Source organism: Octodon degus, unplaced genomic scaffold (assembly GCF_000260255.1).
Source record: "Octodon degus isolate 3935 unplaced genomic scaffold, OctDeg1.0 scaffold00080, whole genome shotgun sequence".
Lineage (NCBI taxonomy): Eukaryota > Metazoa > Chordata > Mammalia > Rodentia > Octodontidae > Octodon > Octodon degus.
Window position 1 is genome coordinate 1,007,464 of NW_004524656.1, and position 24,321 is coordinate 1,031,784.

General features: G+C 38.6%; 2 protein-coding genes across 2 annotated transcripts; both read left to right on the forward strand.

Annotated features, from left to right (window-relative positions):
- Positions 1 to 7,023: 7,023 nt before the first annotated feature.
- Positions 7,024 to 7,986, forward strand: LOC101561544 (olfactory receptor 10G6). Its single transcript, XM_012515828.2, has one exon. It carries the CDS (start codon positions 7,051 to 7,053, stop codon positions 7,984 to 7,986), a length of 936 nt encoding a protein of 311 aa, XP_012371282.1. The 5' UTR covers positions 7,024 to 7,050.
- An 8,706-nt stretch (positions 7,987 to 16,692) lies between these two features.
- On the forward strand, positions 16,693 to 17,652 carry LOC101561941 (olfactory receptor 10S1). Its single transcript, XM_004636523.3, has one exon. The coding sequence runs from the start codon at positions 16,714 to 16,716 to the stop codon at positions 17,650 to 17,652; it is 939 nt and encodes a 312-aa protein (XP_004636580.1). The 5' UTR covers positions 16,693 to 16,713.
- The last annotated feature ends 6,669 nt before the right edge of the window (positions 17,653 to 24,321 follow it).

The following is a 24,321-nucleotide window of genomic DNA, read 5'->3' on the forward strand; positions in this document are numbered from 1 at the left end:
TCTTCCCTCTTCCTTTCTTTATATATGATTAGCTATTAGCAAAACTCTAGATCTGATTTACACTCACGATTATGAGAAAAAACAGAAAATGGTGTCCTTGCAATGGGAAAACACTCTGAAAAACAAAAGACAGAACACTTGGTGTTGACTTTATATGGCTCATGTGGAAAATAGCTCATTCTAAAAATGAAACAAGGGCCAGCAAAACAGCTCAGTGCATTACAGTTCCTGCTTCAGCAGAACATGCAGCGGCCAGGATTTCATCCCCAGCATGCAGTGCTAGCCCCACCCCCAGGCTGCGCTGAGAGGGCAATTGAGACTGGGGGTGGTGGCACGCGCCTGTAATCCCAGCTCTTGGGAGGCTGAACCCAGGCGGATCACTACGACTCTGATCTACGTAGTAAGACCCTGTAGGCCCCATACTAAATACAAAACAAAATAACAAAAATAAAAGAAGCACAAAACTGTGTTTCACAAGGTGCTCCTTAAAAGCTTGCTCACTAATATGGCTAAAAGTAATTAAACTAGATTAAATAAGAAGTATTCAAGTATAGTTAGCACAAACTCATAACTACAGTCTTCTCTATTTCCAGGGCTGGGTAAATCCTTACCACTTCTCTACATAGATCTGAATGGAATTATAGCCACTAACTAAGCAGTATGACTTTCACCTTTGGAAAATTCTTCATTCTCTTGTGTTTTTATTTTTCAAGCATAGACTGAAAGTTGCTTTGGATCATTTCTCTAACAGTTCTTCCAGCTCTAAGTGTATTTTTGACTCTTAAGGAGCTGACACTTGTTTATGTCCCACCTGGCTTAATTTCCTGTGTATATGCTGAATAATAGAATTCTGTCCCCAAATAATAGTGCTCATTCTAATGTAGTGTCCTAGTAACTTACTCTAATTTCAATTCAGAGGACACTTTTGAGTGATTAACATACAGCATTCAGGCAGTATCTTTACCTTTTAAAATTCTTTTGAATTTCATCCATATCTAATTAGTATAAGTAAGGCCAATTTATAGGTGGAAAGGACCCCCAGACCTTTTCATCAAGTACTTGGTCTTAGGGCCAGGGAGATGGCTCAGTGGAATAAGCACTTCCCTGGCAAGTGCAAGGGCCTGAGTTCAATCCCTGGTTCTGCGAATAAATAAATAAAAATAAAAATAAAAATAAAAAGTACTTGGTCTGAACAGGATCCTATGATATAAGGACACTACTAGCAACTAAGTTAATTTCCTGGTATAACTATAGGGCCTACTAACAAAGCCCAATGCAACTTATTTCCAGGGGTAAGTTAATTGCCCCTGAAGGGTGAAGCAGAAGTAACATCAGCCCCTGTGTATATCCTACCCTTTGGGGACAACCGGGGGAAGAAGCTGCTTATCGGAAAGTTAAGACCCCAGAGGCTGAGTCTGACAGCTTCCCAAAGGGAAAGGATGAGTCAGAGATGTGTAGGGATAGGGCACAGGAAAGCAAGCAGGGAAGAGCAGGCCAGACAAGGACGCCACCTGCCGAGCTCAAATGTGTCTCCTTAAGGAACTGAAGGAAGCAGCGAGCAGCAGGCCAGGGCCTCTCAGCAGATTCAAGTCCAGCAGGGGAGGCTCCGAAAGGGAGGTGGGAGGACAGTAATCAAAATTCCTCTGAGATACATATTTATTAGAAGTTAAAAATGCTGAGGACATAGGAGCAGCCAAGGCATTATTCCTGAGATGATGGAAACCTTTCAACTTTGCTTGCCAAAAGCCAACCTATGTCTTGAGAGTTTCTGCTCCAGGTGAGTTTCAGGGTCACACTGGGTTTGAGAAGGCTGGAGGAGGCTCTTTCTACTGCTCCTTTTCACCCAAGCCTTACTGCAGACGTCCCTTCCCATTACGTGTGTCATTATCATATGCTGATATCTAAGTGATACTACAATGTATACACTGAACTTTTGTGTTAGTTTTAATTAGTAATGGGTAAACCAGGGTATTTTTCTGCCTTTCCAGGTAAAAAGATTATTTCTTCGTAAAGAGAATAACAAACTAGAAATAATGTGTCAAGGCTACAGAAAGACAAAAGAGAAAAATATTATGACATAGAAGAGAATTGGGAAGAAAAAGAAAATTGATTTTCTTTATGTGAGAATAAAACTTAACTTGGGAATTAATTTATATTCAAAAGAGGTTGACATTTCTTTCTAGGGACAATCTACACATATATCCCTATTGTACTCCCCCTTTATAAGTGAGAAACTAAGAGTAAAAATTTTAAGATTTCAGAACTCAAGTTATAGGTCCTAGTTGATATTATTCTGGATTCAATATCTAGATGATAAAAACATTCACACAGCAAAAAATGTGCTTATTCTATATTATCCAAGATTCTTTCTATGAAAGGTATATAACAAATTCAAGATAAAAAGAAAAATGAGAACATAATTATAAGCATTCACTATCTAGCTGGGAAAAGCAGATACACGCGAATAAATGGCAACATGGTTGTAGTAAGTATATCACAGAAATGTGAATGAAGTAGTATAGAGGATATTAAGACTATGTGAGTCATCATTTGGGGGAAGAGAAACTACTTTGCTGAGTAGGTAACATCTGGTATAGTTTTGAAAGGTTAGTAGAATCTTTCCAACATCACATGAACAAGGTCATTCCAGATTAAAGGGGTTAACATATAAGGAAATAAGGAGAAAATGTTTAGGTAAAGCCCAATTTGTTGAACACAGCGCTAAAAGAAGACTAGAGCATAGGTCAACACTAGTTTCTGAGCGCTTCTACTCTCCCCATAGACAATGCGCTTACCATGTGGTAATCAAGGAAGCATCTGAAAAACCACAATAAATTCCTTCAGATGTGTTTAGAAGCAGATTTCACAGCTGCATTTTGAGAGACTGTTTATTTTCTGGGCTGCTTAAACTCCTACTTAGTGTGATGAACTGTTTTGTTTACTGGAGACTCACCAGGGGTTAGCACAGAAAATCTTAAATCCTAAAATACAATAAAAACCCAGCAAACATCCCACTGAGAAGTGCAGTCTTAAAGGAAGGCTGGGAGAGGGAGAGAACAAACTCACAGTGACCCATGATGTAGGAGGGGCAGGGCAGTAGGTATTACCTAGACCACCAGGCTACCAGGTGAAGTCCTCTGGAGCCTTCAAAATGAGTCTGGGTTGCCTCAGGGCCTTTGTGAAGGTGAAACTGAGTGCTTCCAGTTTGTAAGTAGAGTATTCGAGCACACGCAGGTAGAAAGAAGGAAGGTGATTTTAGAATGAGTAGACATTATGGTCATTTCCTTTGGGGGCTCACACGGCCTCTCAACCTTAGAAATTTTGGTACTCCTCAACCACTTTTGTGATTCCTTGTTTTCACTGTAGCTGTTGTCACTCTGTAGTAGTTTGGTTTCTTTGGTGGTTTTTTTTTTTTTTTTTTTTTTTTTTTTCGGAACTGTTTAGTGAGAAAATGCTCTTTGTGATTCTAAAACCCACAGGTTTACTTCAGGCCTACAGAAGTGCTGAACTGGCCCGACTACAAAGGACTATGGTATACATTTGATGAAAAAAAAAAGTAGTTATTATTTATTGAGTGCTACTGTGAATTATGAGAAGGAGTTTATTTAATTCTTATGCAATCTCAGAAAGTAGGACTACTGTTGTACCCAGTTAAAATTATAGATAGAGGGAAAAAGACAAAGGTAAATGTTCATTTACAAGTGTAAATGAAAGCAATAATTTCTTTTACCCCAGTAAGACTTTAGCAATCATGATCTTAAGATCTAACAGATGGTGTCAAAACATGTGGATTGAGATGGGTAGATGAATGGATGGATGGATGGGTGGGTGGATGGATGGATGTGCATGAGTGGGTTGGCAGGTGGATAGACGGATGCACTGCACTTATTCAGAAGATAAATATCAGTTGACCTGGAGCTAGGATCTTGCACTGCTTCCCTTTCCTAGAAGATTTAAAATAGCATGTGCATTTTTTACATAAAGATTTATAAAATACATATTTTCAGCTAAATCTTAAAGACATTTTAATATATTGGGCTCAATTTATATTCCACATGGTTTTTTTTTTCTTTCTTTCCTTCTTGGTACTGAGAATCGAACTCAGGACCTTGTACTTCACCACTAAGCTGGATGCCAGCACCTTATATTTCACAGTTTTAACTGGATACACTTAGATTTAAATGTAATTCCAACTCATATGTTTTTAGAAAATAAATAAGATTAACTCTATGCAAATCATAGATCAAACTGAAACAGAACAATAGAACAGATATTTCATTAATTGATTAGGTTTAAAGTGATTACACTTTTTCCTGACTTGAAAATCTCCATGTGTGGTCTTACTTCAGTCTCTTGAATTAGATGGGGCAATTGGTCCTCATCTATAAGAGGTGGGTTTCAAAATCTTGAGTGGCAGCTACCAAATGCTACGTATGTAATGCTCTTTCTTATGCAGACATACATGCGAAAGTTTCATTTAGAAATCAGGCACAGTAAAAGATTAGCAGGAATAAATAAGATACAATAATTATTACAACAATATTTTTTTCTTTCTTTTTTCCATAATTTTATTGATAAACAAATAGCAATGAGACAGATTCAGATCAAATTGGTAGGACAGTTTCAATAATTAACACATTGCATACATTCCTCCCAGTGGTTAATTGCTGTACAAGATGTGGACATGATATCCTATCTACAAACACCATTAGAACAAATCATTCTATTCATTAAGAGAATGTAACGGGAGTGCCTGTCATTGTGGTATTCTGAACACGGGCTGCTTGTCATGACATGCCAGTTACTGCTAAGATGTCTCTCGGGTAGGTGGATGTTCAAGAAGAAGGGGGTGGTGAATGAAAGCAAGAGACAGGAAAAGGAATACTGTGGGACAGTCCTGCTTCAAGGTTGTATATGGTGAGATTTTTGGACTTATATGCAAACATGAGAAGCATAGAATTCTTTATCCTATTGTTAAAATATAATCTAATTTTTAAATGTTCTTTATCATATTATGTAGGGACTTAAGGTTCAACATATCAATACTTGATGAAAAATACCTGTTCCTTATTATGCCTAAGATGTTTGAAATGTAGTGAAATAGTGAGGTTAAGCTTGATAACGTAAATTGTTTGATAATAACAATAAGCTTGTCTTCTGGATGGTTAACAACCTAAGTTTGCAGACCAAAATTAGAGAAAAAGGAGGGCTACAAGGAAAGCCAATATTTTGGCCCTACCCTTCTAAGGTCAATTAAGACTCAGGACATATGAGAACTTGTACTGTAACGTCATGTACCTCAGTAGTGTCCCAAATTTTCTGATCAAGAAGGTTATGGGGCCAAAGAGGAAATTGATCGATGACGTGGAGTGTGCCTAAGGAGAGTCACATGAGGAGAAGACACTCTCTCAGGCTTTCACAGAGAGCACATTGGCCAAGCAATGGCCGTGACTCATCCACATGGCTGCACTGACAAAGGTTCTACAATCTGAGGTACAGGATCTCAGGATAAATCCTGAGGGCATTTCACTGACCTTCTCAAACCAAAAAGCTACAACTCTTGTTGCATAGGTTCTGCTTAACTTGGTCTTAACCATCCAGTAGAAAAGTATGAAGATGAAATATAGGAAGTAAAGCCATGTTGTTATGTTGAGCTGTGGGGGACTCACGTCAATAATTTCTGACATTACCAATTAAACAGAAGACCCAATGCTATTATGGGCTTCTGTACTCTTTTAGAATATTTTGCTGAGTTTACACACCTATAATATTCAACAACAGAACTTAAAAAAAAATTGGGGTATAACTATGAATGTCCATTTTGTATCTGTGTATTCAAAGTGGTTGGGATAGATATATAGTTGCATTCTCTTAATGAATAGAATGATTTTTTCTAATGGTGTTTGTAAGTAGGATCACAAGTCTGCATCTTGTACAGCAATTAACCACTAAGAAGAATATATGCAGTGTATTATTTGTTGAAACTGTACTTTCGATTTGATTTGAAACTGTCTCATTGCTATATGTTTATCAATAAAACTTTGAAAAGAAAAAAAAAGAGAATGTAACTATATATCTATCCCAACCACCTTGAATACACACAATATTTTTAAATAATTTTATTGAGAAGCAAATAATGAGATAGTTTCAAAACCAATTAGTAGGACAGTTTCAATAATTAATACATTGCATATTGTTGTCTTCTTAGTGATTATTCATAGTTCAAGATGTAGACATGATATCCTTTCCACAATGACCATTAGTACAAATCTTTCTATTCATTGAATTAAGAGAAAGTAGCTGTATATCTATCCTATTTTGAATATACAGATACAAATGGTCCTTTATTTGTATCCCCTTTTTTGTTTAGTTTTGTCAGAGAGGGGTATTCCATTGCCATTCATATATTGTAGGTGCATGAATTCAGCAAAATAATCCAATATAGTCCAGTAGTCCATAATAGTAGTGGGTTTTCCATAGGACTGGCAATGTCAGAAGTTGTAGACTTGAGCCTTTTACAGCTCAGCATATTAATATGGCTTTACTTTTTATACTTCATTTTTATACTTTTCTGCTGGATGGTTAAGACCAAGATAAAGCAAGATCTACGGAACAAGAAATGTAACTTTTTATAACAATATTATTATAACAATAATGAAACAATGATTGTAACAATATGTTTTAATAAAAGTTATGTGAAAGTGGTCTTTCCTTCTTGAAAGAGTGCAAATAATAATGCCAAGCCTCAGCCAACTGTAACTGAAACAATGAAACTGTGAGTAAGAAGAGACTCCTGTACACGTGGTTATTACTTTTAACCTTGGAGAAAAGGATTATTCTTCAGAATCAACTAAGAGCTTCAAATCAATAATTGGCAGAGCAAGGGGAAAAATAAAGAATAAAGATCAAGGAAGCCAAAGTGCGAGCACAAAGGAGATTTTCTTCTTCTCATATCTGAGGACAACATAGATTAACCACGCCTCTCGATCTTGCACCAATATTAAGTCTGTCTCTCCACTACTTTCTTTGGTTGATGTGAACAGCAAGGAAATGCAAAGTGTAAACCAGACTTCTGTGTCTCACTTCATTCTGGTAGGTCTGCACCACCTGCCACAGCTGGGGACGCTGCTCTTCCTGGCTTTTCTTGCCATCTACGTCCTCACCGTCTCCGGCAATGGGCTCATCATCCTCACTGTCTTGATGGACGTCCGGCTCCACCGCCCCATGTACTGGTTCCTATGTCACCTCTCTTTCTTGGACATGACCATTTCCTCTGCCATTGTCCCCAAGATGCTGGCTGGCTTTCTCTTGGATAGTAAGGTCATCTCCTTTGGGGGCTGTGTAATCCAACTTTTTTCCTTCCATTTTCTGGGCTGCACTGAATGTTTTCTTTACACACTCATGGCCTATGACCGGTTCCTGGCCATCTGTAAGCCTTTGCACTATGCTAGCATCATGACCCGCAGTGTCTGTAACTACCTAGCTTTGGGAACCTGGCTGGGAGGAACCATCCACTCACTTTTCCAAACAAGTTTCATATTCCGCTTACCCTTCTGTGGCCCCAACAGAGTTGATTACTTCTTCTGTGACATTCCGGCTATCCTCCGTCTAGCCTGTGCAGATACCACAATCAACGAGCTGGTCACATTTGTGGACATTGGCTTCCTGGCCCTCACCTGCTTCATGCTCATCCTCACTTCCTATGGCTACATTGTGGCTGCTATCCTGCGAATCCAGTCAGTGGATGGGCGCCGGAACGCCTTCTCCACCTGTGCTGCCCACCTCACCGTGGTCATTGTGTACTATGTGCCCTGCACCTTCATTTACCTGCGGCCTGGTTCACAGGAACCTCTGGATGGAGTAGTGGCTGTTTTCTATACAGTCATCACTCCTTTGCTGAACCCCATCATCTACACACTCCGTAACAAAGAGATGAAGGCAGCCTTGCGGAGGCTGGGAGCCCTTAGGAAAGTGTGGACTCACTGACTTTGCCCAGCGCAGACACAGTGTTAACTGTGCTCACTATGATTTTCTGTATTTCTCCTTTCTATCTCACTGATAATCAGTCAAAGCCATTTTGCAGAGACTTCACCTAGAACAAAACATGGAATATAAATAAAACATCTGCATAAAAGCTGTTACTCTGTGAAATGCATTGAGATGCATATTATTGCTTCTCATCTTTGGTGTTGATACAAATAAGCTTCAAACAAACTGATTTGACCCTGATAAAAATTATAGGAGGTAGGTCTTTTACTACTCCCGTGTAGCTACAGGGAGATTGAAATTAAAGGAAGTAAAAAGCTTTCCAAACCCCTTTCTCTCTCCCTTATACTTTGACCAAGAAGACCAGAGATGACCTTAGACTTGAAATTGGAGTAATTTTGCCTCAGTAGGAGCTTTCACATGTGCATTGTGCCATGGCCTTAGGTAGTTTAAACTTCCAAGCTTTCCCCCAGGCTCCTTTTTTTTGTGGTATTGGGGATTGAACTCAGGACCCTGCACTTGCCAGGAAAGTGCTTATTCTACTGAGCCCTCTCCCTGGCCCTCCAGGCTCCATGTAGAATTAAGGCATATATATCACAAATGCACTGCTTTGCCTTGCAGACATAAATTGAATCACCCTGATCCTCCGTGCATGTTATAAAGTAGGTCGTCTGAGACGGTAAACAAGCATATGTGCTGCCACGGCTCTCTGCTTATTGCAGAGCATTTGGGCCTGGATGTGGGATGGGCAGATGGGGCATGTACTTGGATGCAAGAAGACAAACTTTGGCCTGAAGTCCATACTAGTGTTTTTTCTTTATAAGAATGTTATCACCATCAAAGTAGAGGCATTTTATTTGCAAGATGTTCTGAGTGCTAGAGATGACTTGCTGCTCATCTCTAGAACTCAGAACATTAGCTAGAATTCATTGACCAATACAGGCCAGGAAGATCACTATATGTCATCCTCTTGCTTTAACTCCACTCAGGTCTGGGATTGCCGGCAGATGCCACCAGCCTAGGTTTATTACTTTTTACTAAGCATATTGGTACAGTTTAGATATACATAATGATCATAATATTCACCATGGGGAATCTGTGCCTATAAAAGATATATTTTGATTCTTCCTTTTTTTCCAATCCAGTCTCCACCTTTCAACACATCTTCCCCTCCCTAGTTACAAAGGTTTTCTTTTTTATCTTTTTCCTAAATATTTTTTTTAATTTTCACTTCTTTCCTTTCTCCTTTACCTCAACCTGGTTCTTGTTTCCTTTTGAACAATTTCTTCCCAAGTTCACAACCAGTTATATATTTTTGTCCTTACTCTTTCACTTTCTCACACCATGGAAACAATACTATATTTACATGTTTAAGCCTGATTTATTTCACTTTAATAGTATAATCTCAAATTGCATCCATTTACCTAGAAATGCCTGAAATTTAGCCTTCTTTAGGGCAGAGTGAGAATATATATATATATCCACATCCTTAAGCCCACATCCTTATCCACTCATCAGTTGATGGATAGTTGCACTGATTTCAAAATGTAGCTATTATAAATTGTGTTGCTATAAACATGGATGCACATTCTGGTAAGATGTTTTTAATTCTATTTACATATGAAAATACCCAGAAGGTGAATAGCTGAGTCAAATGGAAATTCTAATCCTTGTTGTTTTTAGGAATCTCCACACTGTTTCCACAGCTCTTGCACCAGTCTACACTCTCGCCAGTAGTGGAGAAAGTTTCCTTTTTTCCCACAGCTCCTGACGTATTTATTATTGATTGAGTTCCTGATAATAGCCATTTTTTTCTGGAGTGAGATAGACTCTCAGCATTGTTTTAATTTTCATCTCTCTAATAAACACTTAAGTAACAAATGTTACCTTATTACCCATCCACTGTTAAAGAGCAGCAGAACTAATAGTTGAATTAATTTCTGAGTTGAGAATTTGAATTTTGCATGAGAAGGAATGGCATTGAGCAGTCCTTTGCCTGCAACTTTACCTCCCCCCTTAGAGAATTTTTTGCTTTCAAAATTGTGTTCATATCACCTAACCTTAACTATATATTTAAAAATTAGTGCCAAAGCCAAAAATAGTGTTAGTCTGTGTGGGTATTTCTCCTTCTTACTGCTACTTAAAGTTTAATGTTTGCTTCTCTTTGATTCTTTAACTTCATATATTAAAACTTACTTACATTTGTGTAATGACTTGTGTCTAGTCATCCCCCCAAAGCCTCATGCAGTCATGGGGCAGACTTCAAGAGTTTGTGATTAACTCATGATCCAGTGGGATTGTGGGTGTGAGGACTACATCCAGTCTAGGGCAGATAGCCTGAATGTAATATGAGGGAGACTTGCTCTGTATGGCCACTGTTGCTGCTACTCATCCCATTTGCTTTTACTCTCTGCTCCCTGCCACTGCCATGAGCTGCTGCCCTCTGTAGCGTGCCACTCTACCCTGAAGCCAACCAAGTATGGACTGAAACCTCCAGTAAATGTGAGCTAAATCAACCTTTCCTTCCTTAGTTTTGAGTGTCTGGTATTTGTTCCAGCAACAAGAGAAGAATAACTGGGACAGTATAACATGATAAAAATATGTAGTAAATGTTTAAATTTTAAAATAATTATTATAGTTAAAAAAAAAACATTGCCAATAATCTCCCTCAAAACAGTCCCCCTGGCCTCTTCTCTCATCACAGCATTCTTGGCTTTCCCTGAGGCAGATCTTGGAGTCTTCTTTCTTAAGCATCTTTATTGTGCTGCTGTGGGTTCCTTTAGATGGGTTTGGCAGATGTACAGTACCTTTCTCTGAGGCCTAACCAAGGCATTAACTGTTAACATGCTTAATGCTCCTGACGTCATAGCACACTGCACCCTGGAAACTGGCTCTAAATGCAGACAGTCTTAGGATTTACCTCATTTCCCTCCACTGAATCATACCACAGTACAGCACTGTTCTCCGGTGGATAGAAAGAGCTTATTTGCTTAGTTTCTACATTTTCTGTAATAGAAGGCTACATCTTTTACCAATTACTTTTTGTGAGCAAATGCAGAAGTTTCAAATTGATATTTGAATGTTGGAATAAAAGAAGGCGAGAATGAGAAATAAACTTATAGGACCAGCCAAATAACTCAGGACATTAAAGGATCTGCAAGCAGGCACTGGAGCAAGGAGTTCGATCTTCGGGCCTGATATGCCAGTCCTGCCCCCGGAGCACACTGAGAGGGCAATTGAGACTGGGCATGGTGGTGCACACCTATAATCCCAGGTCTTGGGAGGCTCTAAACAAAAGAATCACTATGAGTCTGATCTAGTAATGAGACTCTGAACAACCTGTAGACCCTTCCCTAACATACAGAAGAGGAAGAGAGAGAGAGAAAGAGAGAGAGAGAGAGAGAGAGAGAGAGAGAGAGAGAGAGAGAGAGAGAAACAAACTTATTATGGCCCTATGGGAAAGACTGTATGTAAAAGGAACAATAATTATTCTTCATGAAGAAAAAACTAACTCACTGAATTGTGAACATTTAGTTCAGATAATGTGGTCTGAGAGATATAAAAATAAAGGAAGAGAAATTAAACAAAAGTTTTGACTTTTTGATTAAATGAGTAACAACTAGATTCCATGAAATTAAATTCCAGTAATCTCTGCCCTATCACCTAAATACCACACAGAGTTTTCTTTCATTCAGTGCTAACCAACAAACCTGGGACATGGAGAACCAGGCACCAATTAAAGTTACTTCATTTGGCCTGGTGAGAGACCTCAGCGCTCTAAAGCGCCTGCTTAGGCAAACTTAGCAGCTGCAGGGGACTGCGGTTCGATCCCCGGCACCACATGCTGCTCCAGCCCCACCCTCAGGGTGGGCTGAGCTGGCCAAATAAATAATTTTAAAAAATAAAGTCACTTCATTAAAAATTTTCATCATTCTTTATGCGCACTATAAACATATGTTCATAGACTTCTATTTAACATTTAATTATTTTCTGTTCATATAGACAAGGATTATTTATATTTTCTATAAAAAATATAATGTGGAAAGATGATTCTCTTTTGTGCTTATTTTTGTTTTCTGAAATAGAATCTAGCTATGTCACCTAGGCTGTTCTCCATCATACTCCTTCTTGACTATGATGCTCCCAGAATGTTTATACTAGTTATATCTTGTCAAGCTTCTCATAGGTTTTCTCAATTTTTTTTGTGGTGCCAGGATCTCATGCACGCTAAGTGCTTTGCCACTGATGGACATCCCCAGCCCTTTCTCATGCTTTCAAAGCTTTCCACTATTTTTATGAAAATATTTTACAATGAATATTAAATATTATTTAATACTTTTTAATCTATTGGAGACTTTTCTCCTCCCATTTATTCCCCACACACAAAGGAAGTTCAAAGGCTTTTACTTTTGTTTCCATTAACAAACTCTAGTTTCATGTCATTTGTTTCAGTTTCTCCTACCTCATTCATCCTGAAAAATAAAGTAAAAGCCAGCAGCGCTTTGAAATGGAAAAATTGTTTCAGATCATTGGCAAACATAATGACTTCTAGCTGCTAAAATATGTTAATTTAAGCCATACCCAATGCTCCTCAGCTGCAAATATTTGGTACTGCTCACTGGGAACTGGCAAAGACACTGCTCACATGGTTCTCATTGTGATTGTTGGCTGTTCAGTGATAAGTACTGTTCAGAAAGAAAATAACAACTTTTCAGAGGCTGGTTACTATCATGGTGTAGGGTATTTTCAAGGGAACCAATACAATACAGGACACATTTTTTTTTAGGCGGAACTGGGGATTGAACTCAGACCCTTGCGCTTGCCAGGGAAGCGCTTATTCCACTGAGCCACCTCCCCGGCCCCTACAGGACACATTTTATAAGATTATTTTATAATGAATCATCCAAAGAACCATGCATAAGAGTGCAGGAAATCTGTCCACACACTACAAACCAAAGAATCCAGCTGAGGGCCTGGATCCTAATATGCTGCATGAGTCTGGCTGAAAACTTAAGCCCATAACAATGTCTCTGATAAGTCCAATTGGAGGTCTACTGCCCATGACAATGTCTCCTGCAGGATCGCTTCACAGATCTGAGCTGGAAAGGCCCAAAGGTCAGTGGTGGAAGCTAGAAAGTCTGTGCCAGCGGGATGAAGGATCTGTGCTAGCAGGCTGAGGGATCTGCACTGGAGCCAGGAAGCAATGCTCAAGGTAAGCACCAGAGCTCCCCCAAAAGTACCACAGCCATCCTCAGCATCAGTGGGCTCCCAAGCTCCTCCAGTGATGAGAAAAGCTGAGTTTCTACAGGAAAATCAATGCGACAAGCTTCTCCACAAGGCTGAGGAGTGTGCCATCTTCCCCTCTGCAGTCAGGAAGCAATGTGCAAGATGAGGACCAACGCTCCCCGAAGTGAACCAGAGCCATTCTCAGCAATAACTGAGCACCTTCTTCAGCAAGAGCAGCCAAGTTGATCAAGAAATCCAGCATGGCAAGGTCCTCCAGAAGAATAGCCCAGGAGAACTAGCAGCTTCCATCAGCTTCAACAGTGTCTCCAAAGAGTGTCCCCAACTGCCTGTTATCAGCTTCTCCAGCTCTGCCTCTTGTGCTGACAGCAACAATCCTCCGGTGGGCCTCCCACACTCAGGGCCATGCCAGTCAGTTCAGTTGGGTGTAACAGTGGACCACCAATTATCAGTTCAGTACAGTTATCCTCAAATAAAGTGCTATTTCACCTTTGACTTACTGTGGCATCTTCCTCTCATTTATTTTATTGGGAGCAGGGGCTTATGATCATCTACTTTTCATTTTTAAAGAGAATAAAAACTAATTTAAAAAGTTAGAAATGGTGCAGAATTTCACTAAACCATATACTAGCCATTTATGTTTTTTTAAATGGTCAATTACAATAATTTTTCTGCTAAGATATCTATTCATTTCATTCAAGCATAGTTTCATATTATATATATATATATATATTTTTTTTTTATTATGTGCATCTATAATGATGAAGATATTAACCCATAATTTTTGAAATTCATGTCCAAGTTATTTTAAGAAATATTTATTTTAATCTACTTTCTCAAACGTTTTATAAAACCAGATCAGAGACAGATTTTAGCCTCCAGCCAAATTACCAAATTCTTCACAAAGGCAAAAGAATTAAATGGAGCACCTCACTTACGAAACAAGCATACAAAGTGGCCAACATGTAAAGTAAACCAATAATGGAGCAGTATGTCTCACAAAATTCAGTGACTGTGCAAGCCAATCATTTTATATTCCTCTGAGCTGTTCTTCAAAGTTGAAAGCTATGCAAAAATACAAAATTAAAGTGAATATGTTAAATTACAGAAGTACATCTGCAAGAATCAAATGAGGCAAGAAGATGGAAGATGAGTGTATCAATATTCTGTATTTTTATAAAGTGTGACATGGGAAATAAAAAGTGAGACGAAGAAAGAAAGATACAGAGAAAAGTAGAATCAGGCCACTTCCGTCTACCCAATAAATATACATTAAAGGATACTGAAAATAGTTGATAACCCTAGAAAAAAGAACAAAATTATGAAAAGGATACTAAACTAAAGCTCACATGAAATAAACATATATTGTTACCCTAGTATAGTGGCGCACATATATACTCCCCGCACTCAGAGGTTGAGACAGGAGGACTGCCACAATTTCAAGACCAGCTTGGGCTACACAATAAGCTCAAGGCCAGCCTACTACATAACAAATAAATAAATAAAAACATAATAGAAACTAAATAAATACATAATAAATAAATACATAAATATATAAAATAAATAAATACATAATAGAAACTTAAATAAAACATATAGAAGAATGTGGAATAAAACACTGGAGACCTTTAAAAGAAAGTAGCCCTACTAGACATTAAAAGATACAATAAAGCCTATATGCTTAAAAAGAGTGTAGCACTGGTACCTTAATATACCAACAGATATATGACCTAGAAACAGAAATGAAATCAAATACAAACTAAAAAAGTACCTACAAGTACTTAAAGAAATTTAGTGCTGTATATGATTAATATGGCACCATAGTGGGGCAAAGATCACTTCTTAATAAATAGTTCAAGAAAGCTTGGGAGTCTTTGGATAAACACAAAATTCAAGTCTTTATTATATCCAGTATATATAGAAAGGAACAGCAGTGAATCATGAATCTAAACATAAAATACAAATACAAGCAGGAAATGTATGAATTATTCTTTCATTGGGGTACAAGGAGATGCTTCTGATCTATGACTTCATCTACAAGCAATTTAGGAAAATATTTCAATGTCTGCCATATTAAACATAAAACACTAAAGAACTTTAAGGGGAAGTAGCCCTACTAAGACATTAAAAGATATAATCAAACCTACATACTTAAAAGAGTTTAGAACTGGTACTAAAGCCTTCTCATCATGAGGAAAAGAGCTAGGAGATATTTTTGAGTATCATAAAAATATACATTTCATATTATAGGCTTTGAGGCACAGAAAAGAAAGAGATAATGTTATTTTCAAAATAACAAGTATTTCTTACTTCATTTTAAAAGGTTGGTGCTAGTATCAATTGGAGAATTTTTATGCCCATATCTTGTATTCTGAGTAAATATTCTGAAGATGAAAATATGTATTGTTTTCACTATTGTTATTCTTCTATTTGTTGTGAATTTCTGTTTTACGTTTTTCAATAAAATAAAATTTAAAAAAGAAGTACAGAATAATATAACATCTTAGGGAGTAAGAAGATGATGCATGAAATGTTGTTATAAAAGCTAGAAATAAAACATACACAAGCAGGTTTAGGTAAAACTCATGGGAACTGGAGAACTAATAGGAGAAAAGGCAATTTAAAGAACGCTTTTTTATAAAACACTGTCTAGATAGGCTTAGGAGGGAAAAGATGGAAAGGATCAAAGAGAAATCTTAAACCTTAATTTCATTCCAGGTGGAAAGAATCAAGAAAGGAATACGAAAACAATTTCCCAAAGTTTAAAATAAAACTTCACAGAAACGCATGAAACAATTTGTTGTGCTAATCACTTGGTGTGCTCTCCAGAGCTTCCTGGCTGTGCACCTGAGGATTGCGGGTATCTGAAATTCTGAAGAATCCCTGTGAGTGAGGGCTGGGGTGTGCTGTATTCTGGCTGATGTAATAGCACACAAACTCTAAGCAAATCCCAGAGGTGGGATTCAACAAACAGTGGCAAACAGCAATAAAGAGCTGCCTGTCCACAGCTCAAGCATAGCACAGCAAGTGAAGAGATCAGAGGTTTCACAGTTCAGGAATATGTCCAAAAACCTACACTCAGTGAAAGCAACGTTTACACTCCACAGAGTCATTTTTATGGAGTACATTTTCGCAATTAACCTTTGCAACCTGTTATGTGCTTCAGATCATTCACTGAATCATTCATTCTAAAAGAACAGGCAACAAGAAAACACAAGAACAGGGCAGATCTTCGGTTGACAAACTTTTTTTTTTTTTTTTTTTTTGGTGGAACAGAGGATTGAACTCATGCCCTTGCTCTTGCCAGGGAGGCGTTTATTCCCCTGAGCCATCTCCCCGGCCCCTATCCTTCTCTTTTGTATATGAGGAGACCAACATGGTATGCCCCAATGGATGTTGAATTCAGGAAGAGAAACAGCAATTCACTGTACCTGTTATCCTCTGTGTTGTTGCAAACTGGCTAAGCAACTAATCTGTGAGAAGATGGTTTTCAAGTCTCAGCACCTCAACGGGACAGCGGTGAGCCACTTCCTCCTGCAAGGTCTGCTGTACACAGCGGAGCACCCTAGCCTCTTCTTCCTCCTCTTCCTTCTCATCTACAGCATCACGGTGACTGGGAATCTCCTCATTCTCCTCACTGTAGCCTCTGACCCGCACCTCCACTCCCCCATGTACCATTTCCTGGGCCACCTCTCCTTCCTGGATGCCTGCTTGTCTACAGTGACAGTGCCCAAGGTCCTGGCAGGCCTACTGACCCCCGAGGAGAAGCTGATCTCCTTCCAAGGCTGTGCTGTACAACTTTACTGCTTTCACTTTCTAGCCAGCACCGAGTGCTTCCTGTACACGGTCATGGCCTACGATCGCTACCTGGCCATCTGTCAGCCTCTGCACTACCCAGTGGCCATGAGCAAACGGATGTGCGCGGGGCTGGCAGGGATCACCTGGGCTGTAGGTGCGGCGCACTCGGCCGTGCATACCTCCCTCACCTTCCGCCTGCACTACTGCGGCCCTCACCATATCGCCTATTTCTTCTGCGACATCCCCCCTGTGCTGAAGTTGGCCTGTGCGGACACCACCATTAATGAGCTTGTCATGCTTGCCAACATTGGCATAGTGGCTGCAGGCTGCCTGCTCCTCATTGTCACCTCCTACGTCTTCATCGTGGCTGCTGTGCTGCGCATGCGCACCGCGGAGGGCCGGCAGAGGGCCTTCTCCACCTGCTCGGCCCACCTCACCGTGGTGCTCCTGTACTACCTGCCGCCTGTCTGCATCTACCTGCAGCCGCACTCCAGCGGGCCCGCCGCGGGGGCGCCCGCCGTCTTCTACACCATCATCACCCCTATGCTCAACCCTTTCATTTACACGTTGCGGAACCAAGAGGTGAAGCGGGCACTGGGGAGGCGGCTCTGTCCAGGCCCCTGAGAGCCCCCCTGTAAGCAGCCAACCCGCCCGACCCGGGCACGTACGTGCTAGGAAGGCCGCCGTGTAAGCTTTAAATCAAGTAAGAATTAAACCATTCCGGATGAATGCAGAATAACTGTTAGCTCAGCTCCTGACCAAGTGGCCAAGCTCTATGTCGCACTCACAAGCTTGCCACCTGTAAACAAAAGGACCAAAGTACCTGATATTTCAAGTGTCTTCGAAAAGGCAGAAACACTATCTAATCAAAATATTCATACTATGCACACCTCTGTAAGGCCAATCATTTTCAGCCACAAGCCCTTTAAATATTTCAGTTGTATTTTCAGTTAATAGGTGATTCCAGTTTTATGAAACCATACCAATGTTTCTGCATTACATAAGGTTGATACAGATTTCAAAAATTTACTGGTATGCTTACTGCGATTTTTGATGGAAAAACTTTATTTTGCAAGAGGCAGTTTTGTTTTATTACACATGAATAGCTGTTTTCATTGAAGAAAAATCTTCACTTTGTGGTATACGCAGAAGGCTGCCAGCTGTGACCTGCAAGCCTGAAAGAAAACCTGCTTCTGCGTGTGTCAGGAAACCTGTGCTTAAAATACTCTCTTAAATCATTTCCTAGTTCTTTTGCACAATATATCATTTGCAACTTATCTTCAACTGTTTTATCCAAAATAAATTTTCAGAGGTGGGAAAATAAATGTCTCCTAACCCTAAGAAACGTGGTGCAGAGACATGTGAAATGCTGTTCTTGCCCTCCTTTACCTTAAGATTTTTTATATTTTCATAAATAATTTTATTAATGATACAATGCATATTAAAAAGCAATATAAGCAAAAATGTAAGGTACAAATAATAAAATGGACCTTAATCTGTGTATCAGCCACCTTCAGAGGAGCAACCTGGTGCTTTGGAATAAAAATGCAACTCGGGAATAAAATGACTTGCAGCCACTTTGTGTCTTATTTCTTTCACTCCAGATAGTGGTGACTAAGAACGCACTGATTGGCAAAAATAACATGGATTTTAGAGACACTTGAACCTACCTAAGTATTCTAATCGTGAGCCCATTACTTATTAGACCAAGAATTTTGTATACATTTTGTTATTCTGGAAGCTTCAATATCTTCTTTTAAAAAACAAGTTTGGAAATAATTATTTTATAGGGTCATGTGACATCTAAAGAATATAATTATGTTGCCTAGTGTAAAACAGCTGCTTCTGTTTCCTGCCAAGCTGGCTACAGAAATCATAGACAAATTATTATACCTGCTGAGGTTCAAATTGGATCTGCAGGGCTGGCAATGCTGTGATATCCTAAATGAGTGGGCATTTATAGAAAGCAAGGCATGGCTAGACTTAAAGAGTTAACTCCAGGTCTAGTTAATGCAACTTGCCAAATAACTGAGAAACATCTTGCTTTGCTTTGAAATGAGCAAATGGTCTGGCTTAGTTATTTTCTCATTGCTGGAAGCTGAAGTTAAACAAGGAAAGATTTATTGGCTTACAGTTCATAGCAGTTTCAGTCCATTGGCTGGCTCCAAGGCAGGGTGGCAGGGCAGAGGAGATCTCAGAGGATGCATCGTCCTTCAGAAAGTAGGACAAATCAAGCAGCAAACAAGCAGCCAGCCTTAAGCAAGGCTCTCTGATCCTATTTTTGTCCAGGCTGCCCACTCTTATGGCAAGTAGCCTTTACACCCTTAATCCTAGCGTCACACCATGAATCAATTCTAGCCTCAAGTCCCTGATCCCAGCATCACACTCCCTAGACTCAGCCACCTCTGAAAGCCAACCTATGACTGCATGAGACTCTGCGGGGATATCTAAATACAAGTCATAATATGATCCTAATCAACTGCTTGGATTGTAAAGAGCCTTGACTGACAAAACTAAATAATTTAGATTATGCATGAGGCATCTCACATTTTTATTTATTCTTCTTTTATAAACCCTGGGAAGCCACAAGTTTAAATGCAAAATCATGCAATAAATGAAGAAGACAGAGGAAAAAAAAAGACCAAAAAAGAAAAATTATTAAAACGTCTTAGATATAAAAGAAGAAAATCCATTTTAAGAAAGGGTGATGACACTGGAGATAAAGAAAAGTTTTGTGGAATTAGAGTAGAGATATTTTCAAAGAGAAAAATTCAACAGCTATTAGAAGGGGAAGAGTAAACATAGCCATTCTTGATGTATGTGTATTAGAGGCATTATACTAGCTGTTTTATATGTATAAATCCTCTTAGAAATTATTTTTCAATACAATAGATGTCATTGTTGTTTACATATTACAGATGAGAAAAGTAACATTTAGAGAGGTAAAATAACTCACAAGGCCAAGCAAATAATAACACTGGATGTCAGGATTTCGATTCAAATCTATATGACTTCAAAAACTAAACATTTCTGTCACACAATAGAACCTCAGGGGTAACCAAATCCCACCTCCACTGCCCACCCAGTAATACTAATGTTATCAAAATCATTTTAGGATTTTAATGTATAGAGTTTCTCTTTATAATAAAACTCACTGATCTGTGAATGAAATACAATCATCTGTACATGAGGGTCCGAACCTAGCATTCCCAAAAAGGAATAGTACATAGAATAAACAAGGAGAAAGAAAACTAAAATAAAACCTGTATCCACAATACAAACCAAAAGCATTTTTTTTTACCCTGGTCTAACATGTCAGAGTTCTCAGTATAACTACAAGGCCTTGAATAACTTAGGCAAACTCAATGTTGCATCAGAGGAGGCTGCAGCCATGCAGAACAGGGGTGGTCAGCTATCAACTGGGAGCTGGTGCTCAGACAAGCCACGATCCTACTCCGCACCACTCCTTAACCTTGTCCAATGGCTGCTTCCTAGGAATGAAAATGCAAAGTTAAAAGAATTTTGGGGGGAGGATTCTCTCCCTCAGGTTTGGCCTAAACACTGTTGCATCTGCCCATGCAGTACAAGTCCTTCACTCTCTTGGGTTCCGCGCCTCTGCCTGCATATCTGTTTACTTGGCAGGTTGCCCCTCATTCTGGTTTTTTATGAGCCTCAAAACAGCACTAATTGATGTCTTGTTTACACTGTAACATAAACAAGACCCTAACCCTAACCCTAACCCTATCCCTAACCCTAACCCTTCACTTATGTTTTATGTGCATAAGTACATTTTGAGAAATTTAAAAGCCAAAACCCTCATACTTTCCACATGTTATAAACAGTTATATTCAGTAAAATAGTTAACTCAGTAGAATATTTATTCATTTCAGTATTTAGGATCTAGAAATAAAGCAAGGCACAATACATTCTTCACAATAAGGTAACCAATTAGGAGTATTTGCTTCAGTGTAAATAAGGACCAAGAAGGATGACAGATACTGGGAGAGGGAAGAAAATGTTCGAATGGCAAGGGAAGCAAGGAAAGGGGAGTATAAAGGAAGGGGAAAGAAAAAAAGAATTGAGGGGGAAAATGGAAACAAATCTTTTGGAGATAAGGAGGGTAGAAGGGTTGAAGGGAGGAGAAGGGAAAGGGGAAGAACAGAAGAATCAAGATATATCACATAAGGGTACAAATTCCTTATGATGAATGTGACCCTTCTGTGCATCAAAAATGTACCTACAACCATGCTTGAAATACCTGTCATCTTGGTCTTCTAAATGTGTGCCATTTCTAATATCCTACCAATTATTACTATATTCTCTTTAAAGTAAATTTTTTAAGACAATAAAAGAAAATGAGAGACAAGAACAAAAATTTAAGACTTCTTGGAAGTATGTGGTAATATTCAATCACTTGTCTCATCTTGCATAACTATATCTGTTAATTTGAGGAACAGATTTGGCAATGAAAATAGATGATGTATCAATCACTGTTGGTCAGATATTCTTGTTTTGAAAATCTGTAATGTGTGCATTGTTGTATGTTACCCTGCTTCTGTCTTTGCTTTTGTTTTTCTTGCTCATGTTTTTATTCTTCAAAATAAAAGAAAATTTTTAAAATGTACCAATAAAATTAATTTTAAGTGGAAAATTGAAAATGGAATATTTGCTTTGGTAAATCATTCTTGGAGACTGAGATGTACAGGTTTAAGTTACTGAACATAGAGACCTCTGACTATGTTGGAATAGAGCATATGCACAAAGCTCTAATGTCAAGATAGCACCACAGCTGAGACATCCAGGGACAAGAACTGCTCACACTCCCTTTATTTCTCAAGTGAGTGACTTCTCTCTCTCCAATGAAACATTGTTTTTTTCTTTTCTTTTCCTTTTCTCTTCTTTTCTTTTGTCTTCTTTTTCTTTCTCTGTTGAGCATCAAAACCACTAACTGGAACCTCTAGCTACAACTTTAGAGACCAACCGTGGCACTGAAGAGTGACAGGGAAACAACACAACTCCTCTTGCCCTACCACTGGCACAGAAATGGAATTTGGACTGTTACATGGCAACCAGCACAGGGAATGGAAATTTAGCACCTTTTATTCCCCTGTGACTATCAGTGACCAGCAGCAGAACCACCTTTGGGCCAGTAAGTCAGTATTCCCTACAACTTGCAATAACCAGTGCTGAACAAGGATGGCAGAGGGAGAGAAATCAGTAGTGTGACATGGAGTGGGCTGTACAAGACCCAGCAGAAAACTGTACATGGGACTGAGGGCAGCCTTGGATTTTCTGTGTTAGGGTGCTACAGCAACTAGGAGAGCAACACAGAGGCAAACAGGGTGAGATACCCAGAAAGCTGCTGGCTAAAGACTGGCCATGATACCAATATCTAGAGGTCAATATCAGCCCTGTAACAAATCTAGTGCTAATCCTATTGAAGGATTGGTGGGGCACTGATTTGGACACTACCACAAAACAGTGGACACCAGAGGAATTTGTTATATTTTTCTTTGTATGTATTGTTTCACTTTTACTGTTTGGTTGGGTTTTCTTCATTTCCTTGCTTTTGTCTTTGTTTTTTAAGTTTATACACATATTTTGTTCTATTTTATTCATCTTCTTTCTCTTTCCTCAACTCTCTCTCTCTCTTGACATTATGATATATGTGAGTTAATGCTGTCCTTATCATTTCTGATTTGCATCAGTAATCTTTTGGTTTCTCTTTCATTTTTTTCTCCTCTTCAGTTTCCTAAAGCTTGTGTGATCATCCTTTGTCCTATAGCCTGGAGTTGTTAACTATATTTCTTGTCATCTGTCTCTATTTTCTCCACTATTCCTCTTAAATTTCCCCATCACAGGATAAAATCGTTCTACCAGGGAAATCCTCATTGCCTACAAGTTCCTCAATTATGTTGGCTTTTCTTATTTAACTAGATCTTGCCCCTATGATTTAAGGTACAAAATCAAGAGTTATCATAGTTTGTTAGTTTCTAGGCCATTCATGATGCTATTTTTACTGATCATTGTAATAATTTAGCCAGGATATCATACTGTAGTCAGTTGTTTTCTCGTTCATATCAACTCTGTGACTGTCTGGGGTTGTAATTATCACAATAGTAAGGTATCAAAGAATTTGGTCTTGAGTCAAATCGACAGCAACATGTCATTCTTAATAAATTGGGAAGGTAGGCTCTTGGGACAAATACAAAAACTAAGAACCTCCTATACCAAGAACAGACACTTCATAGGGAGACACAGTGCTAGTGATAGAACCAGAAATTAAGGCTTAGAAACTAAATCATTTAGTTATGAAACTGTTTCGCTGTTATTTCTTACTTTTTTCTGTTTAATTTTTTTAAAAAACAAGAAAAATTTAAAGGCATCAATACAGAAAAAAAAAATAAAGAAAAGAACAACATACACAAACAAAACTCAACCCAAGACTTCCATCCCATCCAAGACAGGTCCATGAGACAAGGAAGTAGAAGAAAATGGAGCCCACTTTTTGAAAGTTCTAAAACAATATCAGAAGTTGAGAACAGATCTTCAAGGTTATAGAGGAAATCGGGTAAGAAATAATCTCCAGGTAGGAAAAGAGATCATGACCATATGGAGGACTTACTCAGTAAGGCTAGAGCAAACATAGATTTAAAAAAATTGGAGGAATATGATGGAAGCCATGACTACACAATGTAAGAAAGAAGTGGGATCCATGAATCAGATTCAAACAAAAATCCAGGAAATTAAAAATTCCCCTGAAAGTTTGCTACACCACATGAATGAAAATGAAAACATAATTTCAGCTATAGGACTATGGTTAGCAATCATGAAAAGAAAATTATCTTTAAAAAAATAACAAGGAAACATGATAAAATAATCCAACAGCTGAAAAATAATACAAGGAAGTATAACCTAAAATTGACTGGAGTCAGTAAAAAGACAGGAGCCAGCATAGATGACATAAAACTGTTCACAGAGATAATGGCAGAAAAATTCACATGTAAGGAAAAAGATAAGTTACTCACATAGTTCTTCAATTAACCATGACCATAATAAACCTACACAAAGGCATATAATAATCATGATTCAAGAAACTCAGCACAAGAACAGAATATCAAAAGATCATAGAGAAACAATCACCTATAAAGGAAAGCTCATCAGAGTTACAGTGGATCTATCAACATAAACTCTTGAGTCAAGTAGAGGTTGGAGTGAAATCCTCCATATCCTGAAAGAAAATAAGTTTGAACCCAGATTTATTAAACCTGCAAAACTGTGTTTCAGTATTAA

Bases quoted from the DNA above. Each gene is read 5' to 3' on its own strand.
- LOC101561544 (XM_012515828.2), top strand. From the start codon at position 7,051: ATGCAAAGTGTAAACCAGACTTCTGTGTCTCACTTCATTCTGGTAGGT.
- LOC101561941 (XM_004636523.3), top strand. From the start codon at position 16,714: ATGGTTTTCAAGTCTCAGCACCTCAACGGGACAGCGGTGAGCCACTTC.